Source organism: Balaenoptera physalus (genome assembly GCF_965194825.1).
Source record: "Balaenoptera physalus genome assembly, chromosome: 4".
Lineage (NCBI taxonomy): Eukaryota > Metazoa > Chordata > Mammalia > Artiodactyla > Balaenopteridae > Balaenoptera > Balaenoptera physalus.
Genome location: NC_138891.1, coordinates 6,682,129 through 6,704,548, shown reverse-complemented (window position 1 = coordinate 6,704,548; position 22,420 = coordinate 6,682,129). Strand labels below are relative to the sequence as shown.

Sequence of the window (22,420 nt, the reverse complement as noted above, 5' to 3'; positions counted from 1 at the left end):
GATTTTGGGTGTGACTGGCATGGAATGCAGGAAGATGTGGAGACGCAGTCAAGAAAACTTGAGGTCAGGGTTAGAAGAGTCACCTAGTAAAACAGATATTGTTCATCATGGACAGGGCAGTTCCACAACGAGAAGCTGAAAGAGAAGAGACGTATGGGGGCGAGGACTACAGAGAAAACCAAGGTTTGGGAGAGAAATGTCCAACAAGGGCGAGAGTGGTGAAGGCTGGAGAGAAAGACGACCAGGGAGATATGCTACCTCTGATACTTAAAGAACGGAAGAAAAACACAAGCACTATCTTATACAAACTTTATTGCTCTTTAAAAATGAATAACTTTAAATTTTACAGAGGTATATACAAATGTAGGCTTCAAACTCTCAGAAATGAACTAATTCCCTCTCACTGAATTAATTTTTTTTTAAACTAGTTAAAATTTTACTCTTTAATTAGGAACCTTGGGGAAAAGAAGTCGCATCACGATTTAAAGGCAAAGGCAGAGACCCAAAACCAGCTGGCTTTTCCTTGTTAGGCTGGAGCAGAGTTTAAGCCAGGCCAGACCCACTCCAGGTCTGGCCCCAGTCTGCTCTCTACAGCCTGGTCCCAGGTTTGTTTGGTTGCAAACTGGCTTCACTTTGTCTGAAGACCTAGCTTGAGCAAATTCATGGCTTCCGCAAGTTCGAGCATCCCTCACTTCTGTCACTTGGCGGTGCCACCGGCCATGGCCTTAGGAACTGATCAAAAATACAGAAAAGCCCTTGGCATTCACACATTTAACATTTGGCATTTTTGACTGAACAAGTAACTATACTGAAAGGCCATGACACAATAATTTGTGATTTTGCTGAGGTATTCCTTTGAACAATGTACACCTGGAGCTGGGGGTTCAGAGCTAGTCACTTATCTGGTCCCTGAGCCTAAGCACCATCAATTCTCTAATCATGATCTAATACACATTTTACCTGAAAAACCAAATACAACAATAGTATAAGGGATCCACAAACAGCTTAGGGTACACCCTACTGTGAATGACAAGGATTTATCTTGTTCAAATATTGTACAAAGAGTTTCAAAAGATCCTCAGCCTGTCTTCAAAAATCATTCATTCAAAATCATTCATTCAAAATCATTCATTCAATCATAGTATTACCTACATAAGGGAAAAATAAAGATGCCTTATAATTAAAACATCTTAATCTGAAGAAACATTAATTTCCAAATATTGGTATAAGATACATTTTGACTAAAATTAGGCAGTATAAAAAAATCTAAACTATTATAGTGCTTAAGTCCAATTATTTATACCTAAAAGAAAAAATAAACCAAATGTATCAAAGGTTTAAGAAAAACCATCACATTTGAAGCATAGTTTTGAAGAAATGTTCACAATCTAGAGTACTGTCAAGAGAATATTCTATGGCAGTAGTTCAACCCACTTGAACACTATCTTACAGATTCTCTCGGCACCACAGAAGAGGGTGTAGGATGAATTTAAACAACATCCAACAAACACTTCATTGTACTTGCTTCATGCTTTTTTTTTTTTAGAACTGCGTCTGGAATCCTTTTTCTGCTTAAAAATAGGCGAATTCAAGAAACACAAATCTGTAAAAGGGTCCCCTCTTCTCAGTTTCCTGTAAGAGTAAAGAGAACTCGTAGGCATAATTATAAGCATCCCAATACTAACTTACTCTTCAGTATAAATTTACTGTAGAGTATGCCATTTTTAATATTCCTGGTTCAGATTTTCATCAAAATGGTGTATTTCAAATAAGGCTCCATAACCTTAATCCCCCCATGTGTATCATTAAAAGTTAGTTCCCACAAGCCAAATACTTACGAAGCGAGCGTGGGTTCCTTATAGTTCACGCTGGCTGTGCACCTACGTTTACGCAAAGACACTGGTGGGCTTTCTACATTCTTTTTTGGAGAAAGAGAAAGTTTTCTGGTTTTCACTACAGGATACAAGGGGACATTTGTGATATCCTTCAGGCGAAAATGAGGTGACTGGTGGGTTTCAGGTAGTGCACCTACAGAAAACAAGTTTTATTGAATATGGTTCCAAAAAACAAACAAGCAAACACAGGAACTAAAACTGTATGCAATTACACATCTTGAAAGTATACAAAATCCAGCATTTTATAACACAGATTTTTAAAAACTTGTTCACCAATTTTTCCTCCCAGATAACACTGAAATATTAATTATTGTAGCCGTGAAGAACTGACTAAAACAATAGTATACTAAAACTTAAAATTCTTAAAAATTAAAGAAAAAATTAAAATTCTTCTAGGATAGCTTGGGCACAATGAATTAGTTTAAACTATGCAATTTCATTTAGTCACACCTTGCTCTTCAGAATCAACCAGGCCTCAATCTCTTTCAATTCCTAAGTTTATCATCAAGTGACTGCTTATTGTCTTATAAAGCCACTCAAACTCATTCTATTAAATAAGTGAGAATTCTAAATCGTACTCTCTGGGTAAACCAGGAGAAAAGGTGTTCCCGCTAGTAAAGTTAGTCAGTTAAAAAGTTACCCAATGTTTTTCCTGTCATAAACATCCAAGTTATTCTACTTGGAGCTACATCTATATTGGGAGACAGCTACCCAGCACACAGGTTAAGAACACTATGAGACAAACAAGCTCTTAAAATAGTTTTAAAAAGCAAATCGTTTCCCAAGAAAAACTGAATTGTAACTATAAAGTGACTTTATACTCATTAACCATTGTCCAGGGTTACTTGGGATTCAAATGTTCTGTCTTTCTTGTCCCTACATAAGCATCTTGTCCTATACTAATTATTCCAACTTTTGGTTTGGAAAATATGGTTAAACAACAACATCAGATCAGTTGCTATATTCTGGAATAAAGCTTCTAAAACTTCAAAGCATATACAGATCTTCTGGGGATTTTGTTAGAGAGATACAGATTCTGATTCAAGGATGTGGGGTATGGCCTGAGATTCTGCTTTTCTAAGAAGTTTCCAGGTAATGCTGATGCTGATGGTCTGGGGACCAAATTCTGAGTAACAATATTTTAGAGTGTACTTTTTTTTCTTTTAAAAACTTATTATGAAATATTTCAAGTATACACAAAGACGGGGACAACAGTATAATAAGCCCCCAGTTACCCAGCTTCAATAATTATCAACATTTTGCCAATCTTGTTTGATTTACTCTAAAATCATTACAGCATATTTTTTTTAAAAGATGTTTGCATGCTACCACCACCTAACTGGTTGACCTTGGAAAGTCATTTAGCTTTTTTAGGCTTTAGTTTCCTTATAAACAAAACAAGCATGATCACACCTACATGTCAGAGTTGTTCTGAGGATCAAATGAACTAGCATGACAATATTTTGAGAATAAAACCTGCCTGTTTATGTTACTTTCCCCAGACTAAAATTCCCAGATGAGAATCTCTGTGGGCAGGTGCAGGCTGTATCATCAACATTTGAACCATGCCTACTTTTTGATCTAACCAATAAAAGCAAGATTTTTCTAAGCCACAGTTTTTAGATGTTTTACAAATGTCTTACAAAAGAATACTAAGCCCATCAATTGAGGAAAAGGTTTTCTTGGCCTAATTTCTAGGCCACCTTCACTAAATAGAAAATTATTTTAAATTGTGGTTCCTGTCAAGTTGACTATATAAAGCAAAGCCATTAAAATTACAGGTCACTGGATTCAAGTTTGATTTCATTTTCAATGGGATGTTTCAGGGGAGTGTGTAATAGGCATTTTAATTCAACTTAACTCCACAAAAGTTTTTTCCTCGCCTTGGAAGCTTTCATTTACTGGAAGTAAAATTGCTTTCTGCATAACAAGTAGTATTTGTTCTTAAAGAGGATTTAAATTAGCTTAAAGCATGTCGAAGCAACACAACTGTGATTTCCAGCCCACAGCCCCCCCACTATTTAATCTGACTGTAACTTTCCCCAAAGAGACAGATGGTAAGTCTGTAACCTCCTCCAGAGAAACAGATGGTAAGTATAGTATATAAGCACCAGGAGTGATCATTTAACATAAACATTAAAAATGCAGGCAAACAAGTAAATCACTTACTAGGAGTTTTTGTTGGCTCAGAACCCTCTGTCTCCTTTTCACCCCTATGTTTCAGTGCTCTTTTAGATCGAGGCCTGGTGACTGGACTCCTATCTGATTCACTGGTGAGATCTTGACTGTACTTGCACGTGGGCAGATAGAGGTCATCAGAATCATCTCCTGAACCACTTGATTCACAGATGCTCACTTCAGATTCATTGTTGTTTTCTTCTCTTTTAGGATCATTGCTCACTTTTTGTCGGAAAGGAGTGAGATGAACACGCTCTTCCAAATTAAAATTGTAAGCATCGCTGGAGGTGACAGATTTATCCAACTTTTTTTGGGAAACAGTTTTTTTATATTCACTTTTGCTCCCTTTATACTTTGAGACAGATTTTGATTTTCTCCTTTTGTTAGCTTTTCTTTTCTCTTCTCTTTTTCTTCCTTGGGCAGCTCTGTGCTTACTTTTAGTTTGGTCTAATTTATACTCTAAAATGTCTTCTTTTGTTTTAGTAGATTGTCCTGGGTGAATTAGCCTTGTTGATAAGTAAATTTGATCCTTGTTCCATTGATAAAAATTTTGTTCTACATTTTCAGGTATGTGCGTGTTTACTGGTGAGTCTACAAATCTAATTCTTTCCAATCCCAAAGACTGCTCTGACATATGACTGATTCCAAAATCATCCAAGGCATTGAACTGACATGGATTGTTGACATGTTTCTTTAAACTGCGACGGAGAGATACAGTTCTAGGTAAGACATTATCAGTTGACTTATCTTCACCTGAATCCAAATCGAATCCCAGTCTGTCTTGAGAAATAGTAGGTGTTGGCTCTGAGAATTTAAAAAAATAAATGAGAAAGATAGTTTTACTTTATGGAAATTTAAATTTCAAGAATCTTAGAATTCAAAGTTAAAAATGGAACTAATGAAAATTCATCCTGTAGTTTCCCCACATTTACTATAAATAAATAAAAATCTGGGGAGCATAATATTTACTTCCTTCCGACTGTCTGTACCTATATATTCCAACGTTGTTATGAGGGTTAACTACGGTAACATATGTTAAATGCCTAACACAGAGCGTAACACACAGTAGGCTCAGTAAACTGCAGCCACAGTTATAGCCAAAGTTTCTGACTACAGATTTGGAAAAATAAATGGACGTATTTTAAAACTCTTGTTATTCTGTGTAAAATAAACAGATATTTGCTTTGAGCAGAGTACCAGACGAGAAGATTTCAAAAGGTAAACAAATAAAAATTAGAGAAATTTAATTATGTTACTTGTTCCCAAAGATTTCATCTTGCCTTTAGCAGTATTTTTAGATTTTCATTTGTATTACCTTCTATTTGGAACAATTCTTCTTGTCCTGGAAAGTCAGCGTCCTGAAGAGGAACTTGCCTTAGAAAGTACCAATAAAAAACAAAAATTTATTTAACAATTATGTAATAAAAACAAATTTTAAGATTTTCTACAACGTAAGTTTTTTTCTTTAGTATCATTTCATAATTCCACTCTAAATCAGTACATCTGTTCTATATCAAAGGAAACCAAAAAACACTTATGCTGATTACGTGGAGGCTGATTTGTTACGACTGGCATTCAACTGCCACTGGAGGAACTAACATATCAAATTGGACAGTTCCTCCTGAAAACATTCCGTAACTCACCATTTCATTTAACTGGAGAAACAGCCAATCAGATCGACTTATAAAATACATTAAAGAAATTCAGTTAGATCCTTCTTCAGGAGCCTGCGTTATCACTAGCTGAGCTGTGATTTGCGGACAGTGCACACTTCTACGGTGCTTACCTACTGACTCCTCTGAAGTTAATACTGTTCATTTTCTTTAAAAATTTTGTCCCCCTTTGGTTCATGGAACAAGAAATTTCCATTCTTGGGGCTTCCCTGGTGGCGCAGTGGTTGAGAATCTGCCTGCCAATGCAGGGGACACGGGTTCGAGCCCTGGTCTGGGAAGATCCCACATGCCACGGAGCAACTAGGCCCGTGCGCCACAACTACTGAGCCTGCGCGTCTGGAGCCTGTGCTCCGCAACAAGAGAAGCCGTGACAGTGAGAGGCCCGCGCACGCGATGAAGAGTGGCCCCCGCTCGCTGCAACTAGAGAAAGCCCTCGCACAGAAACGAAGACCCAACACAGCCAGCAATCAATCAATCAATCAACCAATCAATACAAAAAAAAAAAAGAAAAAAAAAAGAACGCGTGCTTGAGCTACGAACCGACCTAGTCACAAAAAAAAAAAAAAAAGAAAGAAATTTCCATTCTTTATGCTTTAATATGGCCGTTTCATTCTAATTATAATTTTATTCTCTATTTTCTGTAGAGAATTTCCCCCTCTGGACATCAAAACTTAAGTACAAGTTTAGGTAACAGAGTTATGGCAACCAACTAATAACAATTTTAGAAACCTTATAAAAACTCAATTACCTCATCCTGCTTTTTGATCATCACATAAATATTTCGTCACATCTTGACATTCAACAGTTTAAAAACTATTCATGATTAAAATTAATATGGGGATAGGAATCATATTAGTGATTACTTCTGCAAGGAGGGGGCACAGACTCGAAAGGGACATGAGGGAATGGCTTATGGCAGTAGCTCTCACCTGGGGACAGTTAACCTCCCCCTCCCCCCAACGCCCCCGGGATATCTGGCAATGTTGAGAGACATTTTGGTTCTTGTAACTGTTCGAGGGGGGCTGCTATTGGCCTCTAGTGGGTGGAGGTCAGGGATGCTGCTAAACATCCCACATGTTTGGGGCAGCCCCACAAGCAAGGATGATGTAGCCCAAAATGTCAGAGGCGCGTAGACTGAGAAACCCCGGGGCAGAGTGACAGCAACGCTCCGCATCTTAACTCAGGTTTTGGTTCACGGGGGTATACATTAGTCCAATTCACTGAACTGTGTAATTAAGATCTGTGCATTTTACTGTATCTAATTATAGCTCAGTAATTCATAAGCAAACAAATAAAGTACCCTTAATCCAAGAGAAGAAGAAGGTATATGAGGTCTGATGGTATTTAAGAATGAATTGGATTAGCAAGACAGTGTGAAAGCTGTGTTAAATATGATATTTTATTAGATTTCTTTTCTAAGCCAGACTATTTGTAGTACTGGCAAAATACCATCATTTGAATAACCAATCCTTAGAATAAAAACACGATACAAGAAAAATATAACTGAAGGGAATAGTTTAAAAATTCAGGAGAAGCTTTTCATTCCTAGACATCAAAAAAGTAACTAAATAGAAGAAAGCTTTGGCTTGGCTATATAGCACAGAATTTCAACATATAAAGTTTCTTAAATACATTCTTAGAGAGAACATCAGACCCAAATACAAGAGTCAATATAATGTTAATTTCCTTTCATAAATGGATCACAGAATTAAATACTTCTTGGCATTAATAATCATAATAATGAATTTGATACTAACGGTAAATCCTCCACGAGTAAATTCCTGGAGTTGCTGTCGCTACTGGAGTCCATTCCAGAGGGACATACTTCCCGGTCCTGTCAATGTATTAAAACAAAGAAAACACTGGTACAATGGAAATATTCATAACAAAGCATTCATTTATTCAACAGTACTTACTGACAGTCTGCTATGGTGCCAGGGACTGTTCTAGGAACTGAATCTATAGCTACAAAATAGATTAAGTACTACTCTCTTAAAGCTTACATGCTAGTGTAGGGAGATGAAGTGTAAAAAAGCTGACGGTGATAAATGCAACTCAGGTTGAAATGACAGAGAGTAACTGATGTTGGAGGTCTCCTTTAGATGGGATGACTTTCATCTGAAACCTGAAGAACGCAAAGAGCCAGCCATTGAAGGAGGAAGAAGTGGAAACAGCAGATACAAAAGTCATGATGTAGGAAAACCTTGCTGTGCTCAGAAAAGAAAGGCCACTGGGGCTGGAACATAGTCACTGAGAAGACCAGTGAGAGGTGGGCACACAGAGGCCAGACAATGTAGGGCCTTGAGAACCATGAGTTTGGATTTTAGTCTATGTGTGATGGGAAGTCACTTGAATATTAAGCAGGGAAGTAAAATGATCTGAGTTTTAAAGAGATCAGTCTGGCCACTGTGTGAAACATGGATTGAAAAGGGCCAAGGGCACAGGCTGTAAGGAAGTCATCGTAATAAATCAAGCAAGACATATCAGCTTGGACAGGAATCCTGTGGCTGTGGAGGTGAAGCCCAGGGGAAGGCTTTGCGATAACAGTGCACTCACATTGAATAGGGGTGGAGGTAGGGACACAGAGTGAGAAGGAAGCTTCTTATGCTTCTGACTTGAGCAAACGGGTGGGTTGCCTTACTGAGCTGAGTAAGACTTACAGAGGGAGGCAGAAGTCCAATGTCTTGGGAGGGGGGAAATAAAGAGTTGTGCTTTGTACAAAATATATTTGAGATCCTTTATAAATATTTAAGTGAATATATCAAGTAGTAACTGTGTGTGTGTTTGTGTAGGTCTTGAGCTACAAATTTGGAAGCCACCAGCAGGCAGACAATATTTAAAGCTATAGGAGCGGATGAGATGGGCCTAGGACAACTGATGCTTAAAAGTAAAGAAGCCAGCAGAAGAGATGGACAAAGAACAGTCAGAAAGATAAACAAGGAGAGTATGATGGTAAGAAAGCTAAGAGATCAAAGTGTTTCCAGTAAAGAGTCATCCCTGTACTATGTATTACTTCAAGGCCAACAAAAAAGAGAAGTGACCCCTGAATTTGGTAACACGGAGGTTTTGGTAACCTTGACACACAGTGACAACAAAACGGTGGGGATGAAAGCCTGATAAGAGTGAGTTCGAATGTGAGGGGACGCTGAGCAAGGGAAGACAGTAAGTGCTGTTCTCTCTGGAAAAGTTCTGCTGTGAATGGAAGCAGAGAGATGAGGAGATGGAGGAATGAGATCAGGAGAGGTTCCATTTATTTTCTTTTCCTCTTAAGATGAGAGATACTGAAGCACATTTGTATGTAGCTAGAACGATTCAGTAGAGGGAGATAAATGTTGGAGGAGGGTACAAACTTTCAGGAGCAAAGTCCTAGAGGAGATGAAAAGAAGGGAATCTGATGCACAAGGGGAGGGACTGGCCTTGGATAGGAGCAGAGACACTTCTGCCAGTGGCACAGGAAGGAAGAAGGAGAACACAGTGTAGATACAGGAAGGTGTGTAGATCTCTGTTAGGAAGACGAGTGGCCCAGTCTGATTCCTTAAAAGTCACTCCAATTCAGTGCAGTTGTTTTATGAAATTTGATGTACATATAACATGAAGACATTATAATGAACAGGTTAAAACTGTTCATCAGAAACAACTAGAAATTTAATCCTGTTAAAAGTTTTAAATTTATTATCAATTTAGCTAATGTTCTAAAGCTAGTATTATTACTGAAGATAAGTAAAGGAGGATATTTAACTGCAGAGTGATATAAAAATTATTTAAAAGATCCATGATAAAACTTAGGGAACAAAATGCTATTAGAAATTACTTTCTGATTAATCCTTACAAGGTAAGTTAATTATTGGTAGGCAAGAAAAACATTCTTATTAAAGCATTTTAAGTTCTCCAGCACTGCAAAATTGACTTGATAAACAAGGATGCACATGTATACAACGATGGTTGAGAATGAGTGATACCTACAGCGAGTACGTGGCAGAAAACAAACTCTGATGTTTTAAATGCTAGGAATACTTTCACCCAGCAACTAACAATACCTTTTAATAAATATTCAAAAATCACTGATAAATGTCAAAAGGCCTACAATAACAGAATTTTTTCACCACTGTTTTTGTGATTATCTCATTGAGTGCTCACTTGACACTAATCTGTGTGATTTCAGCAAAAATCTGGAAAGGGAAAAGGAAGATTCAAATGTCTTTGGAGAAATATTTTTCCTCACTAGTTGACCAAACAAGGAAAAGAAAAAAATTAGGAAAGATTACATTCTGAAGGAAAAATATTTTAAATAACCCTCACATGAAGGTAAAAAAAAAAAAATTGTATCTAATCTTTATAGACAATTTTCTACTACATTATGTATGTATATGTTGCTATATGTGTACATATGTATGTGTATACACACACAGGTTCTATATATATCTACACAGAAAAAATATGGAATCACCTTAGTTGCAGGGAAGCAAGAACTCTTTCACTGACTCTTCCTCTCAATGGAGAGGTGACTTAATTCCTTTCTCGAGTCCAGACCCCTACCCTAGTCACTAGGCTCTGGCTTCTTCTCCTGCCCTAGGTGCCAACACAACTGTCTTCACTGGCGCGGCAAACAGATGGACACCCAAGTGTTAACACCTGACACTCACCACTGCTCTTTTCTTTCTCTACTCCATGCAGTTTCCCTGGCAGTGGTCTCTGGGAAAAGGAGAGGTGAAACTGGCTCGTCCTCTCTCTTCTAGGGATTAATGTGTGACGAGACCCAGATAAGATCCTAAATCAAAATTTCTCCACGTCTGTTATGTTTCGGCTGGCCTTTCTATACATTCCTGGACACAAACAGGATCAGACTGAAAAGCAGACAGCAAAATGTTCAGGATATTTCTTGTTTGGGAGTTAATATATAGTTGTCCTTATTTAGCCAACTAGTAGGTAAAAATGATTCTCCATAAAGCACTTAAATACTTCCCATCTCCCCAGTCAAGGTAGTCCTTTCGAAACCCCACTGGTGTAGCAAAACTACATAGAAAAGCTAAGATTAATAGCACTGATTAAAACTTTTGGACTAGTCTGCTTCCACAACCACTTTTAGACCTTTGGCTTGGCTGCCCCTACCTTTGACTCACATCGCTGCCATTCAAAGGGTCTGGCCGTGCAAGAGGCTAAACTATTTCTTTTATACGTTGTCTTGCTACCTGCTTTCAGAAGCAAGTTATATGAGTATAAGCCTCAATCAGCTACAGGTATATGCTTGAAGCTTTCTTAACTGGCCCACACACAACTGGGCTGCAGCACTGAAGAAAGATGTTCTCATCACTTCACTAATAACAGAGCTATCAGTAATTAATTTTAAAAACATAATTGATCTAAACTACTAATTCATGGCTTTAACATTTTTCCCAAGAAATCGAGCCTTTGTGATCAAAATACCTGAGCAGGTTCTTCTGTCTGTTGTGAAGTAAGTTTTTCTTTCAGTGTGTACAGCTGACACATGAGGTAGTAACATTCTTTCCTCAGCTGTAAGATGATATCCTGGGCTTCTCTCACCTTGGACTTTTCATTTTCCAAAGCTAAGACTAACATTCTGTTGTTGTCTTGGTAGTTTTTTAGCAGTGTAGAAGTGTTGGCTAAAAGAGAACAAAAAGTTTTTTTTATCAGTTATTAAATCTAATCTTAAACAGTGATGTAAAGGACAACATGAAAATCTCTTACTGATTATTTGGCATGGAGCAGCTATCAAAGACTTTCGTTTGCCAATCTCTGCCAAGTTTTTACTCCTTTTCTCTTTCATTCGTTTCTTTATGTCTTCAAGACTATCTTGAAAGGACTTTTTGAGGCATCGTTCCTTGGCCATCTTCTGCTAGGACTTTAAAACAATAGAAAATATTTAATTTTTCAAGGGGTGATATCAAATATAAAACAAAACTGAAAACACAGGCTATTCATAAAAAACGGATTAAATAGAGACTCTGTAACTGTAGAATTAGCCCAAAGTAGATAGCCAATCTGGTAATAACCTACATTTGCAGCTTTTAAATTACATTAATATTTGTGGCATAATTTTATCCTCCTTGGGTACTTTATAGGGAAGGCTTAATAAATATGGATTTCCAACACAAAGGCTCTATAATATGCCACTTATTTATTCTTTAACAAATACTCATTGGGGGCTTACTATACATTGGGTTGGCCAAAAGGTTCATTCAGTTTTTCCATAAGATGGCTCTAGTAGCACTTAGTTGTCTTTAACTTCATTCGAAACAATTTTGTTAGATCGTATGTGACAACTGTCATATCAGCATGCATTTAAAAAAATACATCAAAATTGGTGAATTTTTATGTAGCTATCTTAATACTGAAGATGGAAGAAAAAAAGCAACATTTTCAGCATATTATGCTTTATTATTTCAAGAAAGGTAAAAATGCAACCGAAACTCAAAAAAAGATTTGTGCAGTGTATGGAGAAGGTGCTGTGACTGATCGAACGTGTCAAAAGTGGTTTGCAAAGTTTCCTGCTGGAGATTTCTCGCTGGACGATGCTTCACAGTCGGTAGACCAGTTGAAGTTGATAACGATTAAATCGAAACAATAGTTGAGAACAATCAACGTTATACCACACAGGAGATAGCCTACATACTCAAAATATCCAAAACAAACGTTGAAAATCATTTGCACCGGCCTGGTTATGTGAATCACTTTGATTTTTGGGTTCCACATAAGTTAAGTGAAAAAAACCTTCTTGACCATATTTCCACATGTGATTCTCTACTTAAACGTCATGAAAACGTTCCATTTTTAAAACAAATTGTGACGGGCAGTGAAAACTGGATACTGTACAATAATGTGGAAAGGAAGGGATCATGGGGCAAGTGAAATGAACCACCACCAACCACACCAAAGGCCAGTCTTCATCCAAAGAAGGTGATGTTGTGTATATGGTGGGATTGGAAGGGAGTCCTCTATTATGAGCTCCTTCCGGAAAACCATGATTAATTCCAACAAGTACTGCTCCCAATTAGACCAACTGAAAGCAGCACTCGACGAAAAGTGTCCAGAATTAGTGAACAGAAAATGCATAATCTTCCATCAGAATAACGTAAGATCTCATGTTTCTTTGGTGACCAGGCAAAAACTGTTACAGCTTGGCTGGGAAGTTCTGATTCATCCGCTAAATTCACCGGACATTGCACCTTTGGATTTCCATTTATTTCAGTCTTTACAGAATTCTCTTAATGGAAAAAATTTCAATTCCCTGGAAGACTGTAAAAGGCACTTGGAACAGTTCTTTGCTCAAAAAGATAAAAAGTTTTGGGAAGATGGAATTATGAAGTTGCCTGAAAAATGGCAGAAGGTAGTGGAACAAAAGGGTGAATACATTGTTCAATAAAGTTCTTGGTGAAAATGAAAAACGTGTCTTTTATTTTTACTTAAAAAACCGAAGGCACTTTTTGGCCAACCCAATACTAGGCATTAAGGGAAATGCTTAATATATTTTGATGTTATTATTATTTATGTTTCCTATGACAATATTTATGACCAACTTTTAATGTTTATTAGGCTTACAGCATTAGTTCAGAGGCAAACACGTATCTGGGCTTTGCTTTCCAGTTACTTAAGATTTGCACACATGCTCAAGAAAGTCAGGCGATCTTGAGAGGTTTAGTCATACTATGTAACACTATATGCAATTTCACTAGGCTGTTATAACAATCACAGAGCTAGAAAAAGCAGGAACTGGGGTGGAGGAACATGCCAATTTTCTCATAGTTATTTTTAAAACTCAGATCATGCATACAGCAGACATTATATAATTATTGTTCTACATACAGTTGAAAGTAGCAAAACATGCACTGCCAGGAGACCATGCCATTGAGTGTATTAGTACATAAGTATATGTAAATCTTTCAATGCTGCAAATCAGATGGCTTTAGTATTTTGCTACTAAGCATGTCAAACTACTTTTCATGAACCTCTTTTGCCCTAGACTGTATTTTGCAGCTCTTAAAATTGCAAAAAATAATTCCTGATTCCTACCACAATCTACGTATACAATTTTCACTACAAAAGGACACCTTCGTCTCCTCTTAGTCAAATATTTTCCTGAATCTTACATTTTCTTGAACGTTTTCTCCAGGCCTTCCTTATTTTCCTCTGGGGTCTTAAATATAGATATTGTAGATTTCATTAAATATTTTCTTTCTGCCAGTACAGATACAATAAATACTGTGATGTTTCCAGTAGAGCAAGCACAACTATTATTTTTAAACACTAACGTTAAGTGGGTTGTATAAAATACCCTACCACAATGGAGTTTTTGGAGTTCAAACCTGGAGATGTTTGAGAGCCAGGCAGATTAGGTAACTGAGCAAGTTGGTTTGGTTACTTGAAAAGCAGAGTTTATGTAAAAAACTTTCGTTCTTACATTTAATCAACTTAAAATTACAAAAGAAATATGCCCTATCAGGAGTTTCATTCCCGTCTAGGCTGATGGTCTTAAAAGGGGGTGTGGTGGAGAGAAGGAATGAAAACAGTCACAGCGCGGACGGCAGTCTCAATCTGTACAGTACTCGGGTAAGGGGCCTGGGTTCAAAAGAACCTAGAATATTTGATCTCCATCATAATTCTTTCATCACTCTTGCTGTAGGACACTGGCCAATGCCGGCTTTTCCAGGGTAAGAGAAGCAGCAAAAGAAAAGGACGTCAAAGGCATCGCGCCACACAAAAAATATCTGCCAGTTAGTGTGCCCTCACGTTGAGCCTGGCTTTTAACTACTGTAAACGCTTTACTTTCACATCACTTAAGTCACACAGTTCCGCGAGGCACGAGGTTACGGGCCCACTGAACAGAAGAGGAAATAAGAGCATCGCAAAGCGCAGGTCGGGGGGCTGAGCAGAGAGAGGCAGCCGGTCAGGCAGACGCCACAGCCTGAGCTTTTGGCCACCGAACTCAGAACAGAGAGACCCAGAGAGAAGGGGGACAAGATGCCCCTGTGTCACACCCGAAAAACCTGCAGCCTTCTCTTGAGAAAGCGGGACGGGGGTGGGGGCTCCCGGAAGAGGCCCGGAGACCCGCCTCCCGCAGGGACGTCCACCACGGTACCTTGGCAACGGCTTCTGCCACAGCTGTCGCCCTCCTCCTCACATTCCAAGGCTCCGCGAGGTTGTCCGGCCGTGCGCGTCCCGAGCTCCGAGACCCCTTAGTCTCAGGGACCCTCTCTCAACGCCGCTGACCGCTTCAACCACATTCGAAATTCTCCGCCGCGCTCACCCATTGGCTGGCTGGACGCGGTCACGTGATGCTGCGCCGCAGCCCACGGCGCAGGCAGAGCCCCGCCCCGCCGTGCGGCCTCATGTGACGCAATCCCGCCGAGAATCCGCATCCGGGCATCCGTCGCCCCCTCCCGCGGGGGCGGAGCCAGTTGCCCGGCGCTTTTCGGCTTGGAGTTGTTGGTTTTTAGGGATGGAACCTCTCCGACACCTTTCAGGGCGGGTATTTTAGGGAGTTCAAAAGCTTCCTGTTTGTCTAGTCTTACAGCTGCCCGTCTTCGAGGTTATGCGCGAGGGCTCCCTCTTGTGAGACGAATCTTCTCGGTTGTTTGCCCGCCCAAGCAGTCAACCTGCCGCACGGAGGCGGTTAAAGGGATAGTCAAACCAAAATAGGGAGCAGCTTTTGGATTAACGGGATTTTGTTAGGGAGGTTGCACATATCTGAAATATTCAGATCCAGGTTCTTTCTCTTTGCCCGACTACCTCTGGCTCTTTTCCCCTCAGGCAGTGACACCAGTATCCATGCAGTTACCTGCCCAGAAGACTGGGGAATCTTCCTGATTTTTTATTCTCCCATAGCTTCTCCACGTCCAGTCAGTTACCCAGTCCAGTCACTTCTACTTTCTAAGTATTATTCAGGTCCAGACTCCACTAATTTCCATCTTCTAATCCAGGCACCTACCTAATCCCTTTCTACGAAGTGCGTTAGTACCTGCTCTGACTGCAGAGTCCATCCCGTTATGTTGTCAGAGTGATTTCCCCAAAATGCTGGCTCTGACCTTAAAGAAAATTTAAGCTTTCTTCATGTTAGTGTGACCTTACCACTAACATGTTAATGTTAGTGACTGGTTTGTAGCCCATCAGCTACAAACTAGTAAGTTTAATAATTCTACTACTCTAAAAAAATGGAAGTTTTTAGTAACTAATCACATTTTAAAAAGTTAACTCCTTCATTCATGCTTTATGAACTGAGCTGTAACTGCTGAAAGCTGAGATTCTAACCACTTCTAGTTTGAAGTCTCCTGACTCGCAGTTTGATTCGCCTAATAAAATGTTCACATCAAGTAATGATCTCTGAATTTAGTTTTTTTTTTTTAAACATCTTTATTGGAGTATAATTACTTTACAATGGTGTGTTAGTTTCTGCTGTATAACAAAGTGAATCAGCTATACATATACATATGTTCCCATATCTCCTCCCTCTTGCATCTCCCTCCCTCCCACCCTCCCTATCCCACCCCTCTAGGTGGTCACAAAGCACCGAGCTGATCTCCCTGTGCTATGCGGCTGCTTCCCAGTAGCTATCTTTTTTACATTTGGTAGTGTATATATGTCTATGCCACTCTCTCACCCTGTCACATCTTACCCCTCCCCCTCCCCATATCCTCAAGTCCATTCTCTAGTAGGTCTGTGTCTTTATTCCCGTCTTGCCACTAGGTTCTTCATGACCTTTATTTTCCCTTAGATTCCATATATATGTGTTAGCATACTGTGTTTGTTTTTCTCTTTCTGACTTACTTCACTCTGTATGACAGACTCTAACTCCATCCACCTCACTACAAATAATTCAATTTTGTTCCCTTTTATGGCTGAATAATATTCCATTGTATATATGTGCCACATCTTCTTTATCCATTCATCCGATGATGGACACTTAGGTTGCTTCCATGTCCTGGCTATTGTAAATAGAGCTGCAATGAACATTTTGGTACATGACTCTTTTTGAATTATGGTTTTCTCAGGGTATATGCCCAGTAGTGGGATTGCTGGGTCATATGGTAGTTCTATTTTTAGTTTTTTAAGGAACCTCCTGAATTTACTTTTGAGAATGCTCTGTGGGTCCACTGGAGTTCTGTGAGCAGGTTCCATATGAGTACCTCTATAACTGGGGACACAGGGGTGCTGACAGCGCTGAGAGGCCTTTCTGGTTCCTTTTGAGCCAGAACTTGCTTTGGACCTAGAATGGCAATGGTGTTCTATGAAATATGAATAGCTGAGGAACGTTATTATTTTCTAACTGTACTTTCTAACCACTCACTCTAAAAAGGATGACATAGAAGGAAAATGAATGATAGGACAATTCATAATTTCTTTTCAGTCCATCTCATTAGTAAGCTGAAGGTAAAGTGTTGGTAGAATGTGTACATATAAAGAAATATAAACAGTACAGTTAGTCTTGTGCAGCATTTCTACTGTTCTGGTAAGGATGAAATACATATGCATGTAAGAGCTACGAAATATGAATTATGTGATTTTGGTGATTCTGCACATGCAAGTTAAATGCTCTTATATTTGCATTTAAAACTAGCATTGACCAATATAAAGATGAATGGTAAAATTCATGCTAATGCTTGAAATTTAAAATTTTCCTTCACTTAGAATGACATTAAATGTCAAATGAAAATACACATTGACAAGTTGAGACGGATACTATGGAAGAAAGGCAAAATCTATAATTTTCTTTTTGCAAGTTATGTATGTATGTATATGTAATGCTACAATGATCCTAGGGGTTCATATATCTTTTTTAATTAGTGTTTTTTCCTCAAAAAATTACCCAGAAGTGGAATTGCTGGATCATACGGTAGTTATATTTTTAATTTTTTGAGGAATCTCCATGCTGTTTTCCATAGTGGCTGCACCAATTTACATTCCCACCAGCAGTGTACTAAGGTTCCCTTTTTTCCACATCCTCACTAACACTTGTTATTTGTTGTCTTTTTGATGATAGCCATTCTGACAGGTATAAGGTGCTATCACATTGCAGTTTTGATTTGCATTTCCCTGATGATTAGTGGTGTTGGTCATCTTTTCATGTGTCTGTTGACCATCTGTATGTCTTCTTTGATAAAATGTCTATTCAGGTCTTCTGCCCATTTTTAAAATTGGGTTGTTTGTTTTTTTGATATTGAGTTGTCTGAGTTCTTTGTATGTTTTGGATATTTATTCCTTATGAGATATATTGTTTGCAAATATCTTCTCCCATTCAGTAGGCTGCCTTTTCATTTTGTTTAGTTTCCTTTGCTATGCAAAAGCTTTTTAGTTTGATGTAGTCCCATTTGTTTATTTTTGCTTTTGTTTTCCTTGCCTGAGGGGACATATTAAAAAAATATTGCTAAGACTGATGTCAAAGAGTGCACTGCCTATGTTTTCTTCTAGGAGTTTTATGGTTTCAGTTCTTACATTTAAGTCTTTAAACCATTTTGAGTTTATTCTTGTATATGGTGTGAAAAAGTCCTCTTTGTCTTTTGTTACAGTTTTTGCTTAAAGTTTATTTTGTCTGATATAAGTATAGCTATCCTGACTTTCTTTTGGCTTTCATTTGCATGGAATATCTTTTTCCATCCCTTTACTTTGTCATGTATTCAAATTTCACCCTCTTAAAATATGTTTAATTGGAATTATGTTTGGCTAGATTTAACTAGAGCTTCCTGATTCTTTTCAGCAATGCTGATATACTTTTTTTTTAGGTTTTTAACATGTCTATGTATTGCTAATTTTTTAAAAATTTTAATTGAAGTATAGTTGATTTATAATGTTCTGTTAATTTCTTCTGTACAGCAAAATAACTCAGTTATACATATATATATATATATATATTCTTTTTCATATTCTTTTCCATTATGGTTTGTCACAGGATACTGAATATAGTTCCCTGTGCTATACAGTAGGACCTTGTTGTTTATCCATTCTGTATATAATAGTTTGCATCTGCTAATACCAAACTCCCAATCCATCCCTCCCCTACCCCCCGCCCTCTTGGCAGCCACAAGTCTGTTCTCTATGTCTGTGAATCTGGTTTTTTTTTTCCTAGATATGTTGATTTGTATCATATTTTAGATTCCACATGTAAATGATATCATATGATATTTGTCTTTGTCTGACTTACTTCACTGAGTATGATAATCTCTAGGTCCATCCATGTTGCTGCAAAAGGCATTATCTCGTTCTTTTTTTTTTAACCATATTTTAATTGAAGTATAGTTGATTTACAATGTTGTGTTAGTTTCATGTGTACAACAAAGTGATTCAGTTATACATCTATATTATATATAATCTATTCTTTTGCAGATTCTTTTCCATTATAGGGTATTACAAGATATTGAATATAGTTTCCTGAGCTATACAGGAGGTCCTTGTTTCCCATCATTTTTATTTTTTTAAATTAATTTTTATTGGAGTATTGTTGATTTACAATGTTGTGTTAGTTTCTGCTGTACAGCAAAGCGAATCAGTTATACATATACGTATACCCACTCTTTTTTAGATTCTTTTCCCATATAGGTCATTACAGGGTATTGAGTAGAGTTCCCTGTGCTATACAGTAGGTTCTTATTAGTTATCTAATTTATATATAGTGGTGTGTATATGTCAATCCCAATCTCCCAATTTATCTCTCTCCCCTTCCCCCCTTGGTAACCATCAGTTTGTTTTCTACATCTGTGACTCTATTTCTGTTTTGTAAATAAGTTCATTTGTACCATTTTTTTTAGATTCCACATATAAGCAATATCATATGATATTTGTCTTTCTCTGTCTGACTTACTTCACTCAGTATGACAATCTCTAGGTCCATCCATGTTGCTGCAAATGGTATGATTTCATTATTTTTTATGGCTGAGTAATGTTCCATTGTATATATACACCACATTTTCTTTATGCATTCATCTCTCGATGGACATGTATGTTGCTTCCATGTCTTGGCTATTGTAAATAGCGCTGCTATGAACATGGGGGTGCATATATCTTTTCAAATTAGAGTTTTGTCTAGGTATATACCCAGGAGTGGGATTTCTGGATCATATGGCAATTCTATTTTTAGTTTTTTGAGGAACCTCCGTACTGTTCTCCATAGTGACTGCACCAATTTACATTCCCAGCAACAGTGTAAGAGCGTTCCCTGTTCTCCACACCCTCTCCAATGCTGATATACTTTAAAAAGTCCACAGTAGGCGCACCCTTAAAAACAACTCGAGTCATGCAGTAATTAATCATCATACTAGAAAGTGGTTATTTCCCTTATCTCTTTTCTAAAGTATATTATTCCTTCACATATCGGGAATTACTTATTGCTATGGTGTTCCCCCCAAATTCATAGTTGAAATCCCAATGCCCAATGTGATGGTATTAGGAGGTGGGGGTCTTTGGGAGGTGCTTAGGTCAAGAAGACGGAGCCCTTATGAGATTAATGAGCTTCCAAAAGAGACCCCACAGAGATCCCTAGCCCTTTCCACCATGTGAGGACACAGCGAGAAGTCTCTGTCTATGAACCAGGAAGCTCTCACTAAACACTGAATCTGCCATGATCCTGGGCTTCCCAGCCTCCAGAACTATAAAAAATAAATTTCTGTTGTTTATAAGCCCCCAAGAACATGATATTTTGTTATAGCAGCTTGATTGGACTAACACACTTATTAAGTGAAATAATTTATGGTACACTGATAGTATTCTATAAATAAAAAGGAAAAGGTGTATATAGGATTTAATCTAGTTGGGAAAAAGATACAGAATCCTGTGGAAAATTAGGTAACAGTTATTTCATAACTAAGAAAGCTAATGAACTTATAAGATGATAAGGAACTGAATATTGCCAGGTGAGAATTAGAAAATGAATGTTATTAGTTGAGGAAATGGAAGCAATGTAATGACTCTAATTGATTTCATTCATTCCCAGAACAAATGTAATTTTAAACACAAAGGCAGAGAGTGCTCTTGCCTACCTGATATTCTTTCTTGTCTTCTCTCTTAATGGTAGAACCTCAGCATCGTTGAAGCAGCAACGCGACCAGCTATAAAGAGCATTTCAAAGTTCCCTGTCACAGAAATACCTAGTGTGAATGGAAGTCCTTATATGGGAAACTATGTAAATTCTGTGACCTATTTATTTTCTTAAGCTTCTGTCTTAAGAAGAGTCTAAATCCTAAACCAGGTAGAGCAAAAAAGGTTTCATCTCTCATGCCACATGTCATCATGCTGTAATTACTTGTTTCAGTGTCTGTCCTAAAATGTGTAAGCTCTCTGAGGCCAGGGGCTGTGTACAGTGGACCTCAGAAGAGGCACAGAATAAATATTTGTTGCATGAATAAATGAATGAATGTGAATGAATGAATGAAGCAATGGCCATCTGAACTTTGTGTTGGGAAGGATTCTGAGTTATTATTTTACTCAGGGGAAATAATGCCATTGCCAATTTGTTATGACTGTCATAGGCATGCCATAGGGGAGGTGACACACATATATTGGAGAAGTGTCATTTTCATTTCAGCTTTATGTTATAAACACAAATCACTAACTTTATACTCTTTTATTGTGAAGTTTGATTTTGTGTTATGTGTTGATGTAATAAGCATTAAACGAGTAATCAGAACATTAAAGTGGGAATGAAACCAGTTTGTTTAGTTCAATCTCCTTCAAGTTATAGATTTTGCAAGTTAAGTGCTTTATGGAAAGTCTCACAGTTTCTTTTTTTTTTTTTTTTTCTCACAGTTTCTTGAAGTGATTTCTTGTATTTTTTTCCCCCACATGCTCCTGCCTCACCTTATTAACCACTTCATCTCCCCTAATTTAACCACCCATTACAGAGTGGTATGGCAATTATTCTAGCACAAGGAGAAGCGGAAAAAACAGTGTCAGAGATTATTTTGAAATTTCATGAAAAGTCCTGAAACACTGAAACTCTGAAATTTTTGTTGCTCTCCTCTTTCCAATACCCTCTCAATCCAATTTTTGTAAAGATAAATTAATAGTAAGTGCACAACGATGGAAACTGATAGTTTTTCTTTTCAGTTTTTTAAAACTTTCTGAATCACACACCCTTAATTCTATCCACTTTTGATGAGAAGCATGTTTATTCAACATTCATTGCTGTTATACAAAATATTATAAAGTATCTACATTGTGGTTTATCCTTAGAAATCTTAATTTCATTTAATGTTATTTTATAATTTCTTTTGGAAGACCTTTCTTCCAGTAAACAGGATCTTTCTTTGCCCTACAAACTGCTGAAAGACTAGAAAGGCAATGTGGGCTGAGAGAAGATCAGGTTTGTTTTTTTTTCTTTTCTTTTTTTTTTGGAAGTATAGTTGATTGACAATGTTGTGTTAGTTTCAGGTGTACAGCAAAGTGATTCAGTTATACATATATCTATTCCTTTTCAGATTCTTTTCCCATTTAGGTTATTGCAGAATACTGAGTAGAGTTCCCTGTGCTATATAATAGGTCCTTGTTGTTTATCTATTTTATATATAGTAGTGTGTATGTTAATGCCAATCTCCTAACTTAACACCCCCCCCCACCGCCAGAAAAGGTCAGTTTTACCTAAGATGGCACCATGTGTCAATGAGGGAGGGGCTGACAATGAGAAAGAGGCAAACGGCAAAGGAGGCATGGCAACAAGAATATGGTTTCTAGAAT

The 22,420-nt window shown here is 37.8% G+C and overlaps 1 protein-coding gene across 1 annotated transcript; it reads right to left on the bottom strand.

The window, feature by feature from the left end:
- Positions 1–1,477: 1,477 nt before the first annotated feature.
- SGO1 (shugoshin 1) lies at positions 1,478–21,465 on the bottom strand. Its single transcript, XM_082460818.1, has 8 exons — positions 14,841–21,465; positions 11,453–11,606; positions 11,171–11,367; positions 7,504–7,580; positions 5,389–5,447; positions 4,065–4,877; positions 1,839–2,028; positions 1,478–1,632 (listed from the first exon to the last, which is right to left on the bottom strand). The coding sequence occupies exons 2-8, from the start codon at positions 11,592–11,594 to the stop codon at positions 1,527–1,529; spliced, it is 1,584 nt and encodes a 527-aa protein (XP_082316944.1). The 5' UTR covers positions 11,595–11,606; positions 14,841–21,465; the 3' UTR covers positions 1,478–1,526.
- Positions 21,466–22,420: the final 955 nt, after the last annotated feature.

Bases quoted from the DNA above. Each gene is read 5' to 3' on its own strand.
- SGO1 (XM_082460818.1), bottom strand. From the start codon at position 11,594: ATGGCCAAGGAACGATGCCTCAAAAAGTCCTTTCAAGATAGTCTTGAA. The intron at 7,581-11,170 runs GTATTTTGATCA...ATACATTGACAG, and splicing joins AGACAGAAGAACCTGCTCAG to GACCGGGAAGTATGTCCCTC. The intron at 4,878-5,388 runs GTAATACAAATG...TTAAATTCTCAG, and splicing joins AGAATTGTTCCAAATAGAAG to AGCCAACACCTACTATTTCT.